Source organism: Petaurus breviceps, unplaced genomic scaffold (assembly GCF_028583685.1).
Source record: "Petaurus breviceps papuanus isolate PSGF00001 unplaced genomic scaffold, PetGlider_PUasm1.0 90195, whole genome shotgun sequence".
NCBI classification, from domain to species: Eukaryota; Metazoa; Chordata; class Mammalia; order Diprotodontia; family Petauridae; genus Petaurus; species Petaurus breviceps.
In genome coordinates, this window is record NW_027187192.1 from 356,726 (window position 1) to 373,076 (window position 16,351).

Here is a 16,351-nt window from a genome sequence, read left to right on the forward strand (position 1 = left end):
ATCCATCACTATTTTTACTATTCCATGTGATTTCTCCTGCTTTTTTTTTGGAGGAGGTAATATAGGGCAATTGGGGTTAGGTGACTTGCCCAAGGTCTTACGGCTAGTTTTTTTTTTTGTGTGTGTTAATGGCTTTGAACTCTGGTCCTCCTGACTCCAGGGCCGGTATCAAGATCCAGACAGCTTCTCATTACCACTACCCAGATTCCAACCCTACCACTCTTCACATCTACATCCACTTTAAGGCAGTTACTACAATGAATCCAGCAAACATGGGTACCTTCCAGATGTGTATCCCAACCAAGGCTGAATGGAGTGCCCTTATCAGCTCTAGGATCCCTGCTAGCTACCACTCTCCACACCATCCTCACATTCTAAGAAAGAGTAAGTCTTTCTCTTGGAGTTGTGGTCTTTTCAATAAGCTATTTGTGCTCTCTTTTTGAACCTCTGGCAATTGTATTCCATTCTTTTCAATTAACAACAAATTATTGTCCCTTCCTACATTCACTCCCACCATGGTGGGGATGGGGAAGGGTGGGAGGAACAAAAAGCAAAACCATTATAACAAATCTGCATAGTCAAGCAAAACAAATTCTCCTGTTGTCTATGTCCAAAAATATATGTCTAGTTCTGTGTCTTGACTTCCTTATTTCTCTCTCAGGAAGTGGGTAGTATGCTTCATCACCATTCTTATGCAATTTTGATTAGTCATTGCACTGATCATAGTTTTTAAGTCTTTAAAGTCATTTTTTTTTTTTTACAATACTGTTGTTATCATATAATGTGCTATCCTGGTTTTGCTCGTTCTGCATCAGTTCATACAAGTCATCTCAGGTTTCTCTGAAATTATCCCTTTTATCGCTTCTAATGATATAATAATATTCTAGTATATTCATATGCCATAATTTTTTTGGTCATTCCCCAGTAGGTTAGTGTCTAGGTTTTTGCCATCATAAAAATAGTTAACATAAATTTTTTTTTTGGGCAAATGGATTCTCTTCTTTTGATTTCTTTGGGGTAGAGTAGTCATGATATCATTGAGTCAAAGGCATGCACAGTTTAGTGACTTTTTGGGGGATTTCCAGAGTGGTCAACAGCTCTACCAACAGTGCATTAATGTATCCATTTTCCTGCAATCTCCCCAACATTTGTAATTTTTCATTTTTACTACTCTTATGAGTGTAAAGTGGAACCTCAGAATCACTTTAATTTTCACTTCTCTAATTCTTAATGATTTGGAATAATTTTTTAATATGGCTATTGATAACTTGGATTTCTTTCTTTGAAAAATTCCTCTTCATATCTTTTGACTTTATCAATGGGGAATGGCTTTTATTCTTTTAAATCTGAACCATCCCACTGTTCTTGAATCATAAAACTAAAGACCACAGAAAGATCTCAGAAAGTCTTCTAATACAGCCCCTACTCTGAGAAAGGGAGAATGCTTAATAGGTGATTGTCTAGCTTATTTTAAAAGGTTTCCATGGAAGGAAGAATGCAAGGAAGTCCAACTCCTCTGTTTTCTGTGCCAGTGTTTAGTCATGGTGATAGTAAAAAATGCTTCCTCATGTCCATTTAAGACCCTCTTAATGTAACAAACCCATTTGTTCATTTAAGCCCATAAATTCATCTTTATTTTTATTTTCAAGTTCTTTCATTCCCTCCTTCCCTTCCTTTCCCATTGAGAGGACAAGAAAAACAAAACCTGTTGCAAATATGTATAGTCAAGCAAAACAAGAAAGAAAGAAAACCTGCACTCTGAGTCTATCACCTCTCTATCTGGAGGCACAGTGCCTGGCATACGGTAGGTACTTACTAAATGTTTATTGATTAATTAGATAGCATATTTTATCATGAATCTTTTGGATTGTGGTTGGTCATTTGTATTGATCAGAGTTTCTAAGTCTTTCAACATCATCTTTATAATATTGTCGTTCGTGTATCCACTTTTTTCCCCTAGATCTGCTCACTTTACTTTGCATCTGATCATACAAATCTTCCCGAGTTTCCCTAAGACCATACCCTTTGTTTCTTACAGCATAAAAGTATTCCGCCACATTCAAATATCGTGACTTCTTCAGCCATTCTCCAATTGATGAAAGCCCATTTGCTCTTATCCAGGGCTCAAAGGAGACCGAAGGGGAGCTGGGGGCTATAGCCATCACAGATGCAGTGTGTTACAGTGGACGGAGGAGCCAGGAAGACTTATGTTTAAATCTGGCCTTACTAGTTAGTCAATTCTGGGTCTCAGTTACAGAATCTGTAAAATGAGAGCGTTAGAATCAACCTGTGATCAATCAGTGAGGATTTATTAAACACCTACTGTGTACCAAGCATTGTGTGACGTGTTAGGAACACAACTCCAAAGAAGGAAACAACCCCTGATCTGAAGGAGCTTTCCCTAAAGGAAAAAAAAACCCAAATACATACAAAATATATACAGCACAAATATAAAATTTATAATACAAATTATTTAAAGAAAGTTAAGTATAAATTAACTATAAATAAAGAAATTAAGTCATAAGGGATTTTGGGAGGGAGGGCACTATTAGTTGGGGGATAAAGAAAATCTTCATGCATAAGATAATAATAACTAGAATTTATATAGTACTTTAATGTTTTCAAAGCACTTTACAAATATTTTCTCATTTGATCCTCACAACCCTAAGAGGCAGGTGCTGCTATTGTCTCTATTTTACAGATTTTACAGATGACAAATTGAGGCAGATAGAGGTTAAGAGACTTGCCAAGGGTCACAGAGCTGGTAAGTATCTGAGGCTGGATTTGAACTGGGATCTTCCTAACTTCAGGTTCAGCCTTCAGGTTAGACTCAAAGGAAAAGAGGAACTCTATGAAGTGGAGGTAGGGAAAGAATCCATTCCAGGCAGGTAGAATCTCTAAGATCCCTTCCAATTCTCTCATAATCCTTCATGTACCTAAAGATGGATAATGTTTTCCTTTAGCTTTCTCTTCCTCAAGTTGAATAACCTCATATCTTTTCTCCTGTCCACATAGAATCTATTTTTTTCATTATTTATCATTTTGTTCTTCTCTCTTAACCTTCTCCAGTTTATTCGTTTTAAGAAACTGTGGTACTCTACATATTTCTGTGCACAGACTTTATACATGGCTCTAATAAAGTTCTAACCAGTCACAAGTATAGTGGAAGGATTCATTCCTCATTCTTGAGTCCTTAGAGAGGGAATCTGGAAGGACAATGATCCAAGAATATCATCCATTTTATTCCATGTTGCCTTTTAAGAACTTCAGTCTTTGTGACTTCTAAGACACTTCAGTTATTTCAAATCATCTTCCTTGAAACTGACAGAAGAGAATACATTTTGCCCATCCCAGCAATCATGATAGGAAACCTGACGATTTGTAAGTCGGAAGATTTTGCAAAGTGGGTTAATGATGTAAGAGAAAATTGTGAATGGTGGCCATGCTGAACCTCTGTAGGGTGATTTGTTTGAGATGGAGATGTGCTGGAGGGATGCTTTTCACAGAACAATTAGGACCATTGGAATCATGTTGATGTTACAGCTAACTTCTTATTATGTCATGTCCAAGAGCCAGGAAGGAGTCAATTGCCACTAGAAATGTCAGAGACTATGAGGCCAGATACACCTCTTTTGGCATGGACCCATGGACAACTTTTTTTTTTTCAGTCTGTGTGTCTTGATATCAGCAACTTCAACTCTCTGACCAAAGCCATCCTCATATTCAGAATATTTATAAGTTTTCTTAGCTGTTTGGAGTTTTTGGTGCATTAGGAACTTGGAGTTGAGGCTGGGGTTTTATCACACTTAGGACACTAATAGATTTTCTTCCCAGCGTAGCTTCTCTGATGTTTGATGAGAGCTAACCAATGAATGAAGCTTGTCTCTCAGTCAGGGCATGTAGAGTCAGTTCTGCTATAATACAATATGTGTATTCCTAAAAATAGGCACTCTGTGCAAAATTGTGTAATGAAAGCCACAGGACTATGGGGAAAATGGGGTTGGAGTGCAACACTTAAAAAAAAAAAAGCTTCCATCAGTGACATATAAAAAAGTAGGAACTTATTTAAAATGTTAGCACGGTTTTTATACATGTCAAGTGGTTAAGAAATACACAAATACTACAATAGATAATGGTGGACTCCACAGCCTTGGGTTACGGCTGATCCTGTACCTCATTTTCCACAGGGGCCAGAGCTGAGGGCTGTAATACATGAGTTTGGATCAACCATTTTCTTCCCACAATTCTGCATCAGAAGTGCTACAAATGTGGCCCTTTCCTTGGCAAAGATCTGAAGTTTTCATGCAAAGGGTTGCAGCTTGTGAAGTGCTAGAAGGGGGTTTCTCTGAAACTGGACTGGAAGTTGTAAGGCCAGATGTGGATGGGTACGGCTCACTGTCCTCTACTCGTCTCTTCTGTATGAGTTTAAAATATATATCCAATTTCTGCTGCTTGGCCAACCTCCTCCTTTCACACAGAAGCTGCCTGTATGGCTCTAGATTGGTGCGGATGCCATGCACCACTATTCTGCTGCGTTCAGCATTGTAGTCATTGTCTTCGAGCCATTGCAGCTGTTTTTCAATGACACTTAAAACACCTGACAGCTGTGATGTGTCCAGCTGTCGCGGTGCAGCCTTCTGGCTGTCGTTATCATCATCATCATCTTCCTCATCATCTGCCTCCACTTGGCCATCAGCAAGTTTTTGTAAGTCTTCTGTGCTCAGATCATTGGAGTGACGCTCCAGAAGTTCTTCAATATCTTCATCTTCGACCTCTTCAAATCCAACTTGTTTTGCCAGATCAACACAGTTTGCTTTGATTTTTTTAAATTGCTCTGAAGGTTCAAATTCTTCAAAATCATGAATCAAGTTAGGAAGCATTTTCTTCCACGCACGATGCAAACACTCTTTGGTGACATCATTCCAGGCTTCTACAATGATATCGATGGCCATTTTGATGTTAACTCTCTTCCAAAATGCTATAGCAGTTTCTACATTCTCACCTCCAGTAGCTGCAATTAACATCTTAAATGTTCTCTTCAGATAATAAGCCTTAAAGAGGGCAATCACACCTTGATCCAGGGGCTGTATCAGAGAGGTGGTTTCTTGAGGCAAAAACACGAATTTGACTTTCGGATTGAGTTCAGCAATTGTCGGGGGATGGCTGGGCGCATTATCGATAATTATCAGAATTTTAAAAGCCAAGTTCTTTTTCTTGCAATAATACTCTATAACAGGGAAGAATTCAGCAAAAATATCGATGCAGATTTGGGCAGTCATCCATCCTTTCTTGCTATATCTGTAATGAACACCAAGGCTGGCTTTAATAATGCCTTTCAAGGCTCGTGGGTTGTCAGAGCGATAAACCACCACTGGCTTTAGTTTCAAGTCTCCACTGGCGTTGGCCCCAAACAGCACAGTTAAGCGATCTTTCGAAGCCTTATGTCCTAGGGCGTGCTTTTCCCCCTTCAAGTTGTAGGTCCTTCGAGGCATGCGTTTATAGTAGATAATCGTTTCGTCAAAATTGAAAATCTGATCCAATGTATAGCCTTCTTCTTTGATTAATTTCTGTATCACGGCGGGGAATTCTTTGGCGGCTTTCTGCTCTGCACTAGCGGCTTCGCTAGAGAATGGAAGGTTTTGGAAATTGTAGCGATGTTTGAAACCGCTGAACCAGCCACAGCTAGCCCTAAAAGGCGCCACTTCGGCCGGATTTGGCGATTTCCGCTTCAGGTCTGCATATATAGAAAGCGCTTTCCCTTTGATTGTGAGAAAGGGGGTGCTCGATTTTTTCCCTTCGATCCATATGCTTAACAGTCTTTCCATTTCTGCGATTTCTTTAGGCCTTATTCTCACTGACTTCGCAGAGATCGTGGTTCTTCCAGTCATAAACATTTCTTTTATTTTCACCGCGTTGTCCCTGATGGCCCGCAAGGTAGATTCCTTGATGCCCGTTGCTCTGGCGATATCACACGTTCTTTCGTTTCTTTCAAAACGCTTTATTATTTCCAGCTTCTCCTCAATACTGAAAGTTTTTCTTTTGCATCCATGGCCTGATGGTTTGGGGCCAGGACGCTTAGACATGTTTGGGATGTGGAACGACTGTTTTTAAAATATATATGTATAGAAAAGTTCACAAATAAAAAAATACAGCAAAACACAACCTTATAGGATAACACACGATGAACTGAAGGAGCTGGTAGTTATTTAAGGTGTGTGTGCTTTGTTCCTCCACTGCTCAGTTCAGCTGGGTGCAGTTTTCTGCATTCTAGCTGTTTTTTGTGGATGAAATTCCACATAAGCAAACTAAAATTAGCATTATGCTCAAACTGTTGCCTAATACATTAATCACATTGGAACAAATTCCCATTTGCAAAACAAGAGTTACAGTAGAACTGACTGTATATGGTTTTTCTCCAGTGTGGGTGCTTTGACATTTAATTAATGTTGTATGTCGAGTAAAGCTTTTCCCACACTGCGGGCATTTATAGGGTATCTCTCCTGTGTGGATTCTTTGGCGGGCAAGGAGGGATGATAACACACTGAACTGATCTCCACACCCAAGTGCAAGACAGAAGGTAGGGTTTCACTCCCACTTTGGATTTTTTGATGTTAGAGCTCTCACTAAAGCTCCCACTCTCAGGGCTTTTATAGGTTTGGGGGTTTTGCCCCTTTTGTCAGGGATTCTAAGATGTTGACTGTACAAGTAGCTGTAAGTGAACCCCTTTTCACAATCCACACACTTGCAGCATTCTTCCCTGGATGAATTTTTGGATACTTTTTAGGTTTGGAATGCTGACTGAAGATTTTCCACATTCACTAACCATAGAGGCTTTCTCAAAACTTGGTCTAGTTTTAGGGTAGATTACCAATGAGGTTCCCCAGATCCCTTATCTTGGGGATGGATTTTTTTTTCTGCCTGTTCCCTAAGATTTTCCCCTGCTGCTTTTCTGAAGTGCACTGACTCACATGGGTTCTTCCAATAATCCAGGAACTTTCTTCTCCATTTAGAACCTTCCTGTGCACATCCCTTGAGAGTACTCATACATGAGACATTTCAGCTGATAACCTTCCTCATTTTTCTCCAGTCTTCAGCTGGAATAAAGAGATAAATGAAATTGAAACATGTAAACTGCCACCAAATACTAAGGCAGGAAACACACCCCCACACAAAAAAATAGAAATCTCTATTCCCATCTCCTTTTTAGAACGTGGTAAAGTATAGAACCTTTCCAGACTAATCAGTATGAATGCCTGGAAAAGCGATATATTTAGAGTCTCAGGACTTTAGTTGAATTTCAACTTTACTTTTTTTAGTACTGATTTGGTGTTGGGGAAATGGAAAGTTCCTTAACTTCTCTGGACCTCAGTTTCCCCATCTGCAAATGAAGGAGGGTAGATTAGATGGTTTCTACAGTCTTTTGAAGCTATAAATCTATCATTATATGATCAGAGGAGAATTACTAATTTCCCTAGATCTGCTCAGTCTAGACCTGGCACTCTCAAGGACATGTAAAATTTTTTTAAACAAAAAACATTTTAAAAAATCAGTGCTCCCTTCCCCCTCCATGTCTATCACTACATACTAACATAACTAGTTCTCTCCCTCCCCCAACTTCTTCCCCAGTACAAGTTCTTTTGTGTAACAAATATGTATAGTCAGGCAAAATCAAATCAACATATTGGTCATGTCAGAGAATGTATATGTCTTTCTGTACCACTAGTCCACCAATTCTTTGTGCAAAGATATATTGTACATTTCCTCCTCAGTCTTTTGAAGTAATGACTGGTCACTTTTTGGAGAGAGTTCTGATTCTTTTCAAAGTTGTTTTTCCTAACATCATTTTTATTGTTATTATATAAGTTGTTCTCCTGGTTCAGCTCATTTCACTCAGCATCAGTTCATGCATATCTTTCCACAATTCTCTGAATCCACCATATCCATCATTTCTTATGGCATACTAAAATCCTGTTATATTCACCTACACCATAATTTGTTCAGTCTTTCTTCAATTGGTGGGCAACTATTTTGTTTCCAGTATTCTATTACAATGAAAAGTGCTGTGATTAATATTCTTTTAAAAAATTTTTTACTTAGTGTTTTGTTTTTCCTCATGTAATTAATATTCTTAGACACATCCACCTTGGGGTACCTAGTTAACAGCATTACTGTAGGCCAAAGGGTAGGGACTGCCTTTTGCCTCTTTTTGTATCCCCGGGGCTTAGCACAGTGCCCAGAACATAGTAGTTGCTTGATAAATGCCCTTAAGGAGAGTACACTCTAACAGAGGAGACAGTGTGTACATACAAGACATGTGTAGAGTCAAGGAAGGCAATCTGAAAAGAGAAGGCATTAGCATCTGTGAGGACCTGGAAAGGCTTGTTGCAGAAGGTGAGCTTTGAGCTGAGTCTTGAAGGAATCCAGGGAAACCAAGAGGCAGAGGTGATGGGGGGAGAGTATTCCAGGCATGAGGGACAGCCAATGCAAAGGCATGAAGAGTAGAGATGGAATACCATGTTTGAGAACTTCCAGTGGATCCATGTAAGTGGATCACAAAATGTGTGGAGAACAGTAAGTAACATGTAAAAAGACTAGAAAGGTAGGAATGGGTCAACTTCTGAAGAGTTTGAAGTGTCAAACAGAACAGTTTATGTTATGAAGTCACTGCAGCTCATTGTAATTATATTTATGCTTTAGAAAAATCACCTTGACAGCTGAATGGAGGATGGATTATAGTGGGAAGGCCATTTGGCAGGGAGGACAATCAGAAGACAATGCAGTAGCTGGTTGAGAAGTAACGAGGGAGGACCTGAACTAGTGTTGTGGCTGCATGAGGGGAGAGAAGAGGATGTGAAAGAGAGAGGTGTTGGGAAAGTAGAAAGGATAAGATGGGTAGTGTATTGTATGTGGGGGGCAGAGTGAGATGAGTGGGAAGATGGCGACACCCTTAACATTAATAACAGAAAAGAAGCTCATTGCTCACTCCATTGGTTATGATCCTTCTTTACAACCGGACTAATGTTTAATGTGAAGGTATATGTAGATCCTATATTTGATTGCATGCTGCCATGGGGGGAGGGAGGAGGGGGAGAAAATTTGAAACTCAAGGATTTATGGAACTGAATGTTGTAAACTAAAAGTAAATAAATAAATTTTAAAAATTTACATGTAATTGGAAAATATTTAATGAAATAAAATATTTTTTAAAAAAAGAAAAAATAATAGAGAAGAGGGGAGTTTAAAGGAAAGATAATGAGTTCTATTTTGCACATGTTTAGCCTGAGATGGTTATAGGAATCCAGTTTAAGATGTCTAAGAGGAAGATGGAGATGTTGACTCTAGCTAGAAAGACTAGGGCTGGGTGTATAGACTGGGAATCATCAACCTGGAGATGATAATTAAAACCATGGGAGCTGACAAGATCATGTACTAAGATAACATAGAGTAAAAGGAGAAGGGGGCTTCTGGCAGGACCTTGGGTGATGCCCAAGCTTAGTGGATGTGAGATGAATGGAGACACATTAAATGATCCTTGTGTAGTGTGACCTGGAGTCATTACACCTTCCTAGCTACCCATCTCAGAAAGTTTTAGCTTGTCAGCCCCTTTCCTAAGATGTGGTACTGAGAATTGAATGCTGTATAACAGGACGTTCCCCTGCTCCTTCCTAACCCTGCTCTAGGTCCGAATTATGCCATCTCCCTATGTACCTATGTACAGAAGAGACTAGTTTTGCCTGAATTTAATGGGAAAGTTTATGAATTATAGGATCTTTGCAATCATTAGTGTAGGCCAGGAGTGGGGAATCTGCAGTTTCGAGGCCACATGTCACCTTCTAGGTCCTCAAGTGCAGCCCTTTGACTGAATCCAAACTTCACAGAACAAATCCCTTTAATAAAAGGATTTGTTTTGTAAAACTTGGACTCAGTCAAAAGGCCACACCCGAGGACCTAAGGACCTACAGGGCCACATGTCGCCTCAAGACTGCAGGTTCTTCACTCCTGGTCTAGGCCATACAGAATGTGAGGTGATAGTGTATGACAACAGGTTGAAACCAGACTCAGAAGGGAATGCTCAGGAATTTCCTAGGACTCACCTGGTCTCCCAAGTTCTGTTCCAGCTGGGCAGTCCCTTGGGATCTTTTGTTTTTTTGGCACCTTCCCATTTCCATGTTCCTTTGCCTTTCTCCATCTGAGTGATGAACTCTGGTTTGGAAAGAGAGATATCTACAAATGGGAGGAATAAACTATTAAAAAATAAGAACAGCACTATTCTGGAAAGCAATTTGGAATTATGCAGGTGGCTAAAATGTCTGTATTCTTTGGCCCAGAGATTCCACTGCCAGGCATATACTCCAAGGAGATCAATAACAAAAAGAAAGGCTCTGTAGACACCAAAATATTTTTAGCAACACTTTTTTTTTGTGGCAGCAAAGTACTGAGAAAAAAGTAGATGCCCATTGATTGTGGAATGACTAAACCAATTGTGGTACATGAATATGATGGAACATTAGTACACCATGAAAAATGATGGATATGATGAATGCAGGGAAGCACAGACTGACGTGAACGGATACAAAGTAAGGTAAACAGACAAAGGAAAATAACACACACAATGACAACAACAATGGGAATGGGAAGAACCACAACCACAAAATTGAACTGAATATGGAGAAATTCACTTGAATTTTTAAATGGCAATTGAAAAAATCATTTGAAATTTGAAATGGTGATGAACATTGAAAAATTCATTTGAACTTTAATTGAAGATGAAATTTTGGTTGAAAATCAATGTTATGAATTTATAAGGAACAATTTTGGCCCCAAAGAAGAGATCTGGGGAGAGATCTTCTCCTGTCTCTTTGTAAAGGGGAAAGACAGTCCATGGGTGTGGGATATTGTATCACTATTTGGGGATTTTACTAATTCTCTCTTTTCTTCTTACTATTAAAAAAAAGCCTTTGTTATAAAGGCTAGCTCTTTGTTGCTTCAGGAACAAGCTGCCTTTGTCAGGTATAATCCCTAGATCTGGGGCTTTTGATCTTTTTTTGTGTGCCATGGACCCTTTGGCCATCAAACAAAGTCTGTGGACCCTCATTCAGTCAACCAATAAGCATTTATTGTATCATTTCGATATGCCAGGCCCTATGATAAATGCTGAGGATGGAAAAAAGGCAAAATACACTCCCTGCCCTCAAGGAGCTCAGTCTAATGGGAGAGACAACAAGCAAACAGATGTGTCCAAACAAGTTATACATGGAATAAATAGGAAATGATTAATGGAGGGAAGACACTAGAATTAAAAGGTATTGGGAGGAGCAGCTAGGTGTTGCTGTGAATAGAGCACCAGCCTTGGAGTGAGGAGGCCCCAAGTTCAAATCTGGCCTCAGACACTTAACACTTACTAGCCATATGACCTTGGGCAAGTCACTTAACCCCAATTGCCCTGCCTTCCCCCCTCCAAAAAACAGCAAAAAAAAAAAAAAAAGAAAAGAAAAGAAGCTCATTCTCATCTGTGCCAGAATTAAGTCCTAGACTGTAATTGTAGTAGTTGTCACCAGGTAGACAACAGGGTCTCTTAGTTTCCTCTTAAAAGCATCAATTAATCAATCAACAAGTATCTATTAAATATGTATTAATACTATAGGCCAGGCACACTGCCAGGTGCTGGGGGCAGGGGGGAGAATATCATAACAAAACCCCAAACAATCCCCAGTTGCAATAAGCTTGTATATTTAAGAGGAATATAAGAGAACATACTGGATGAAATAATTTGATTAGCTTTTTCTAGAGAAATATAGACTAGTTTTATGAAAATAAAAATTTCAGTATTAATTAAATCCTAATTACCTCCATTTACATCTAAAGTATAAGATGAAAAACAATTTAAAGAAATAAAATCCAAAGTCACGGATAGATATCTCCTCTTTAATTACAACAATCCTCTTTAATTGGATCTCTCCTTTACCTAGTCTACTCCTGGCCTTGATCTTCAAAGCTAAGCAGTAGCTAGCCGCCTTTGAAATCAAGTAAAATCATTTCTCATGATCAGATGCTTGTTCAGATAAATAAGTTTCTCCTTGAAGTTCTGGCCATGGTTCCAGGCTCTGAACATATTCTGGCAACATTTCCTTTCAAAATTTGCCTCTTCAGCTTGCTGTGTTCCAGCCTTCAAAACCGAAAGGAGCAGGTTTATTCTGCTCTGTGTCCATCCCTGCCCCCCTACAAAGGCATCTGCCTTCTGTTGCTATTTCTAATTATCTATCCATAAAACTCAGAGATCTACTCCCTGACTAGGCTTCTAAAAGGTTTCTTTAGCTTTAATCTTTCGTCTTTCCATCCAGAAAGAAAACATACAGGAAAAAAGACCACCATCTATGCTAGGTCTCATTCTCTCTGGTCTATTGTGGTTTCTTATAGTTATGACATTGGGGGACCACTGAAAAGTCACTTATTTACTCCATGTTGAAGCTTCCCAACAAAATTAAAACACACACGTTCACAGATGTTAATTACTCATTAACTTATCTTTGCAGGTGCTGCAATTGTATGAGTTGTTTGGAGCCCTCTGCTTAAAGGGGCTTCCTAGGATCCCCCCCTCCCATTTTTCTTCCTTAATGCTTTCAAACATTTGGAGCATAACTGATCAGTTTCTTAAATATAGTTTTACAGCAGTTTTCTCATCGACCATTTTAGGAAATTATCTGATGGGTATGAAAGTACAGACCCAGTAGTACAGCCTCATCCCTGGACTAACTTTGGTGCTTGAGTCAGGGAGGAGAATGTAGATTTTGTAAAGGATGGGGCTGGGGGAAGGAGACCAGAGCTCTTATCTGCACCGAGGAGGGGTAAAAATTGAGTTCGGTTACCAGAGGAAGATACCACCTCACCCAAACACAGCAGGTTTTACTAATTCTTCTGCATAACATCCCTGTAGAGTACTCTTTAAATAGTGATTCATTGCTGCCATAACTCCTGGGGGAGGTACACGGCTACATCCTCAGATGTTAGGATCATCAGAACAGTGGGCTCCGTGCCTAAGGAAGGACAGAGAAAAAGAAAAGAATAAATGAATCCGGGGGAATCAGGGGAGAGCAAGGGAGAATGGGGGAGCCAGGAAAGAAGAGAAAGAAAAAGCTGAGAAGAGAGAGAAGAAAGGAGTGGTCTACAAGGAGATAATACAGGGCAGGGATGTGGATGGCAGCATGTTGTGTGTAGAGGAAACCTACCAGATTAGAGTCAAAGGATCTGACTTCAGCTCCTGACACAATTCGCTTAAGAAACATTTATTGAGGGGGAAGCTAGGTGGTGCAGTGAATAGAGCACTGGTCCTGGAGTCAGGAGGACCTGAGTTCAAATCCAACCTCAGACACTTGACACACTACTAGCCATGTGACCTTGGGCAAGTCACTCAACCCCAATTGCCCTGCCTTTCCCCCCTCAAAAAAAAAAAAGGAAATATTTATTGAGAACCTGCTATGTGTAGGACAATAAGACTAGGTGATTTTTATTGACCCTTTAATTGATGTTAGGATGTGTGTTTTTTTTTTAGTGTTCCAATAGGGCCATGTAACCAGTGCCAATCTTTTATACTTACATAGAACTTTTTACAGCTCCATATGCTGTCCCCTTTACATTTGGATTTTACCTTTCTAACAACTGTAAAAGAACATGGTTCCCATTTTATATATGGGAAGACTGAAGCATAGAGAAATTAAATAGTTTCCTCAAGGTTATGCCAGTTAGCAGGAACAGTACCCAGGCATATTAATCCAGAACCAATAAGAGCCCAGTACTTTCAAGAGAGAATCTGTGTGATGTGTGTTCCATGAAACATCAGACAATTCATTGTTGTGCGTTGTTCACTTGTGTTTAGCTCTTCATGTTTCCATTTGGGATTTTCTTGGCCAAAGAATGTTTGCCATTTCCTTCTCCAGCTCATTTGACAGATGAGGAAACTGAGGCCAACAGGGTGAAGTGACTTGCCCAGGGTCACACAGCTAGTAAGTATTTGAGGACAGATTTGACTTCAGGTTTTCCTAACCCCAGGTGCAATGCTCTATCCCCTGCAGACAATTCAGGTTCAAATCCTAGCTCTGAAGCTGGGCAAGTCACTTCTTTCTGAGCCTCAAGTTTTCTAATTACAAAATGAGGAGGATGAACCTTTAATGATTTCTAAGCTTCCTTCCAGTTCTGGTCTTTTCCACCTTTTATGTAAGAAGGACCTATAAGGTCCTTTTCCACATTCTATTTTCTATGTTCTAAGGCAAAAGTTTTTAAACTTTTTTTTTTTTTTGGTGTCATAGATTCCTTCCACAGTCTGTTAAAGCCTCTGGACCCCTTCTAAGAATCATGCTTTTAAAGTAATTGAAGGAAATGCCCAAATTCAGTTATAGGTTAGTGAAAATCAAGCTCTTTTTTCCCCCTCATGTTCACAGACCCAGAAACCTATTCACAGGGTCAGTAGAGCCCCAGCACTAAGGGCTCTTTCAGCTCTATTGTCCTATGCCCTGAAGTTTCTTCTGGTTCTAACATTTTATTTTTTAAAGTCCCACCTGACTCTGATATTCTATGGTCTATTTCCTAAGGTCCCTCCCCAGCTCTGACATTCTGTGTTCTATGTTCTAAGGTCCTTCCCAGCTCTGACATTCTATGATCCAGGTCCCCTTTTGTGTGACTTTATTAATAGGATCTATTTCTGCATGCTTTGATACAAGGAGCAAAGCCCAGCCCTGCGAGGCCAGAGGCCTGGGTTCCACTCTGGCATGAATTAGTCGTGTGAATTTAGGCAGATCTCTGAACAATGAGGGAGTTATAGTGGATGACTGGCCAGGGCCCCTCTGATATATGATCTGCATGGCACGCCCACCATTGCCTTCTGTGGTCCTCCTGCACAAGGACTCGCCTCTAACACTGTTCTCTGCTCAGCCTTCCTCCTCCGCCCCTGGTCCCCAGAGGCCTCAGCTCCTTATCTTTCTGCCATAGTCTCTACCTCCCCAGCTCGGAAGGCATTGCTTACCTCAAGAAGGTAATGTGTAAGGAGGCAGAAGGAAGGGAGTCTCCTGTTTTGAGCCCCAGAAAGGAGATGGAGTGATGCAAAGCCCCAGCCCCGGAGCAAGATCCGATGGTTGAAGATGCTATCGGGATCGGGGGCTGGAAACAGGAAACGCTCTTCTGCATCCGGTTGCCTGGGTGGCCTCTCTGGGATCTGGGGAGCAGGAGGGGGGTGGGGTGGCTGAGAGATTAACTCTGCAACTGCCAGCTTTAAGAGCAGGGACTGCAAACCCACGCTGTCCCTCCACTGATGCTGCTCTTCCTTGGAGAAGCTGGAGAAGGCGAGGAGGAGAGGAAGTAAGATCTGGTGCTGGGAACCCAGCTTCTTCATCTCCAGCAAATTATTGCCCCCTTCCTTGGCATGCGTGCCCTCTCCTAGGAAAAGAGAGGGTTGGACAAAATGACCACATTGGTTTTTCCGGCTTCCTTTCTGCAAAACTGAGCGATATATCCACTAAGTCTGACAGCACATGCAACATGCCATAGTTGCCCTCCATTTCTTCAATGAAGGAAGACCCGTGTGTTTTCTCATCTCTTCTTTAGGGGAAAAAAAGGCTGCTACAGGCATTTATTAATTGCCTGATGTATACCAGATCCAGTGCCTGCTTGTGGACTGACTCAGCGATAAATGCTGGGGATACAGAGATGAAAAACTGTCCCTGCCCTCTAAGAGCTTACATTCTATTGAGGTGGGGGTGGGGTGGGGAGAAAGCGTGGAGCAGTTCTTATGGAGAGAAATTCAAGTTATCAATAGCCGGATGAAAACACACTCTGATTCACCAAAAAAGTAGAGAAATGCAGATTAAAACATTTCTGAGGTTCTTCCTTCTGCCCATTGGTTTGGTGAAGTTGACAAAAGAGGAAAATGACAAATGCTGACTGGGCTGTGGGGAAACTGGCATATCAATTCTGGTTGGTGAAGCTGTGAACCTGGACGGCCCTTTGGAAAGCAATGTGGAATGAATGATATTCAAAGGTTACTAACTTGTGCATTTGTTTTGACCCAGGAATATTACTACTAGCCCTGTAACCCAAAGAGATAAAAGAAATAGAAAGAGCTTCTATATTTTTTTTTTGCCTTTTGGAGGGCAATTGGGGTTAAATAACTTGCTCAAGGTCACACTGCTAGTTTTTTTGTGTTGTGTCTGAGACCGGATCTGAGCTCTGGTCTTCCTAACTCTGGGGCTGGTGCTTTACTCAGTTTGCCATCTAGCCACCCCATGAGAGGTCCTACATATTAAAGAATATTTATAACAGCTCAATTATGGTGGCAAAAGCTAGGAATTGATAGGGTGTTCAC

The 16,351-nt window shown here is 40.5% G+C and overlaps 1 protein-coding gene across 9 annotated transcripts; it reads right to left on the reverse strand.

Annotated features, from left to right (window-relative positions):
- Positions 1 to 1,603: 1,603 nt before the first annotated feature.
- Positions 1,604 to 16,247, reverse strand: LOC138176798 (tigger transposable element-derived protein 1-like). 9 transcript variants are annotated; one of them, XR_011172390.1, is made up of 5 exons: positions 15,017 to 16,098; positions 12,888 to 13,034; positions 10,095 to 10,224; positions 6,969 to 7,094; positions 1,604 to 2,260 (listed from the first exon to the last, which is right to left on the reverse strand). XR_011172390.1 is itself a non-coding variant. In XM_069107687.1 (5 exons), exon 5 carries the CDS (start codon positions 6,081 to 6,083, stop codon positions 4,224 to 4,226), a length of 1,860 nt encoding a protein of 619 aa, XP_068963788.1. In that variant the 5' UTR covers positions 6,084 to 6,271; positions 6,969 to 7,094; positions 10,095 to 10,224; positions 12,888 to 13,034; positions 15,017 to 16,124; the 3' UTR covers positions 2,289 to 4,223. The 9 variants fall into 9 exon arrangements, 8 of the variants coding, with proteins under 8 accessions (XP_068963788.1, XP_068963790.1, XP_068963791.1 ...); XM_069107687.1 differs by lacking the exon at positions 1,604 to 2,260 and adding an exon at positions 2,289 to 6,271 and having other exon boundaries at positions 15,017 to 16,124; XM_069107689.1 differs by lacking the exon at positions 1,604 to 2,260 and having other exon boundaries at positions 2,289 to 7,094; positions 10,095 to 10,203; positions 15,017 to 16,124.
- Between the last annotated feature and the right edge of the window lie 104 nt (positions 16,248 to 16,351).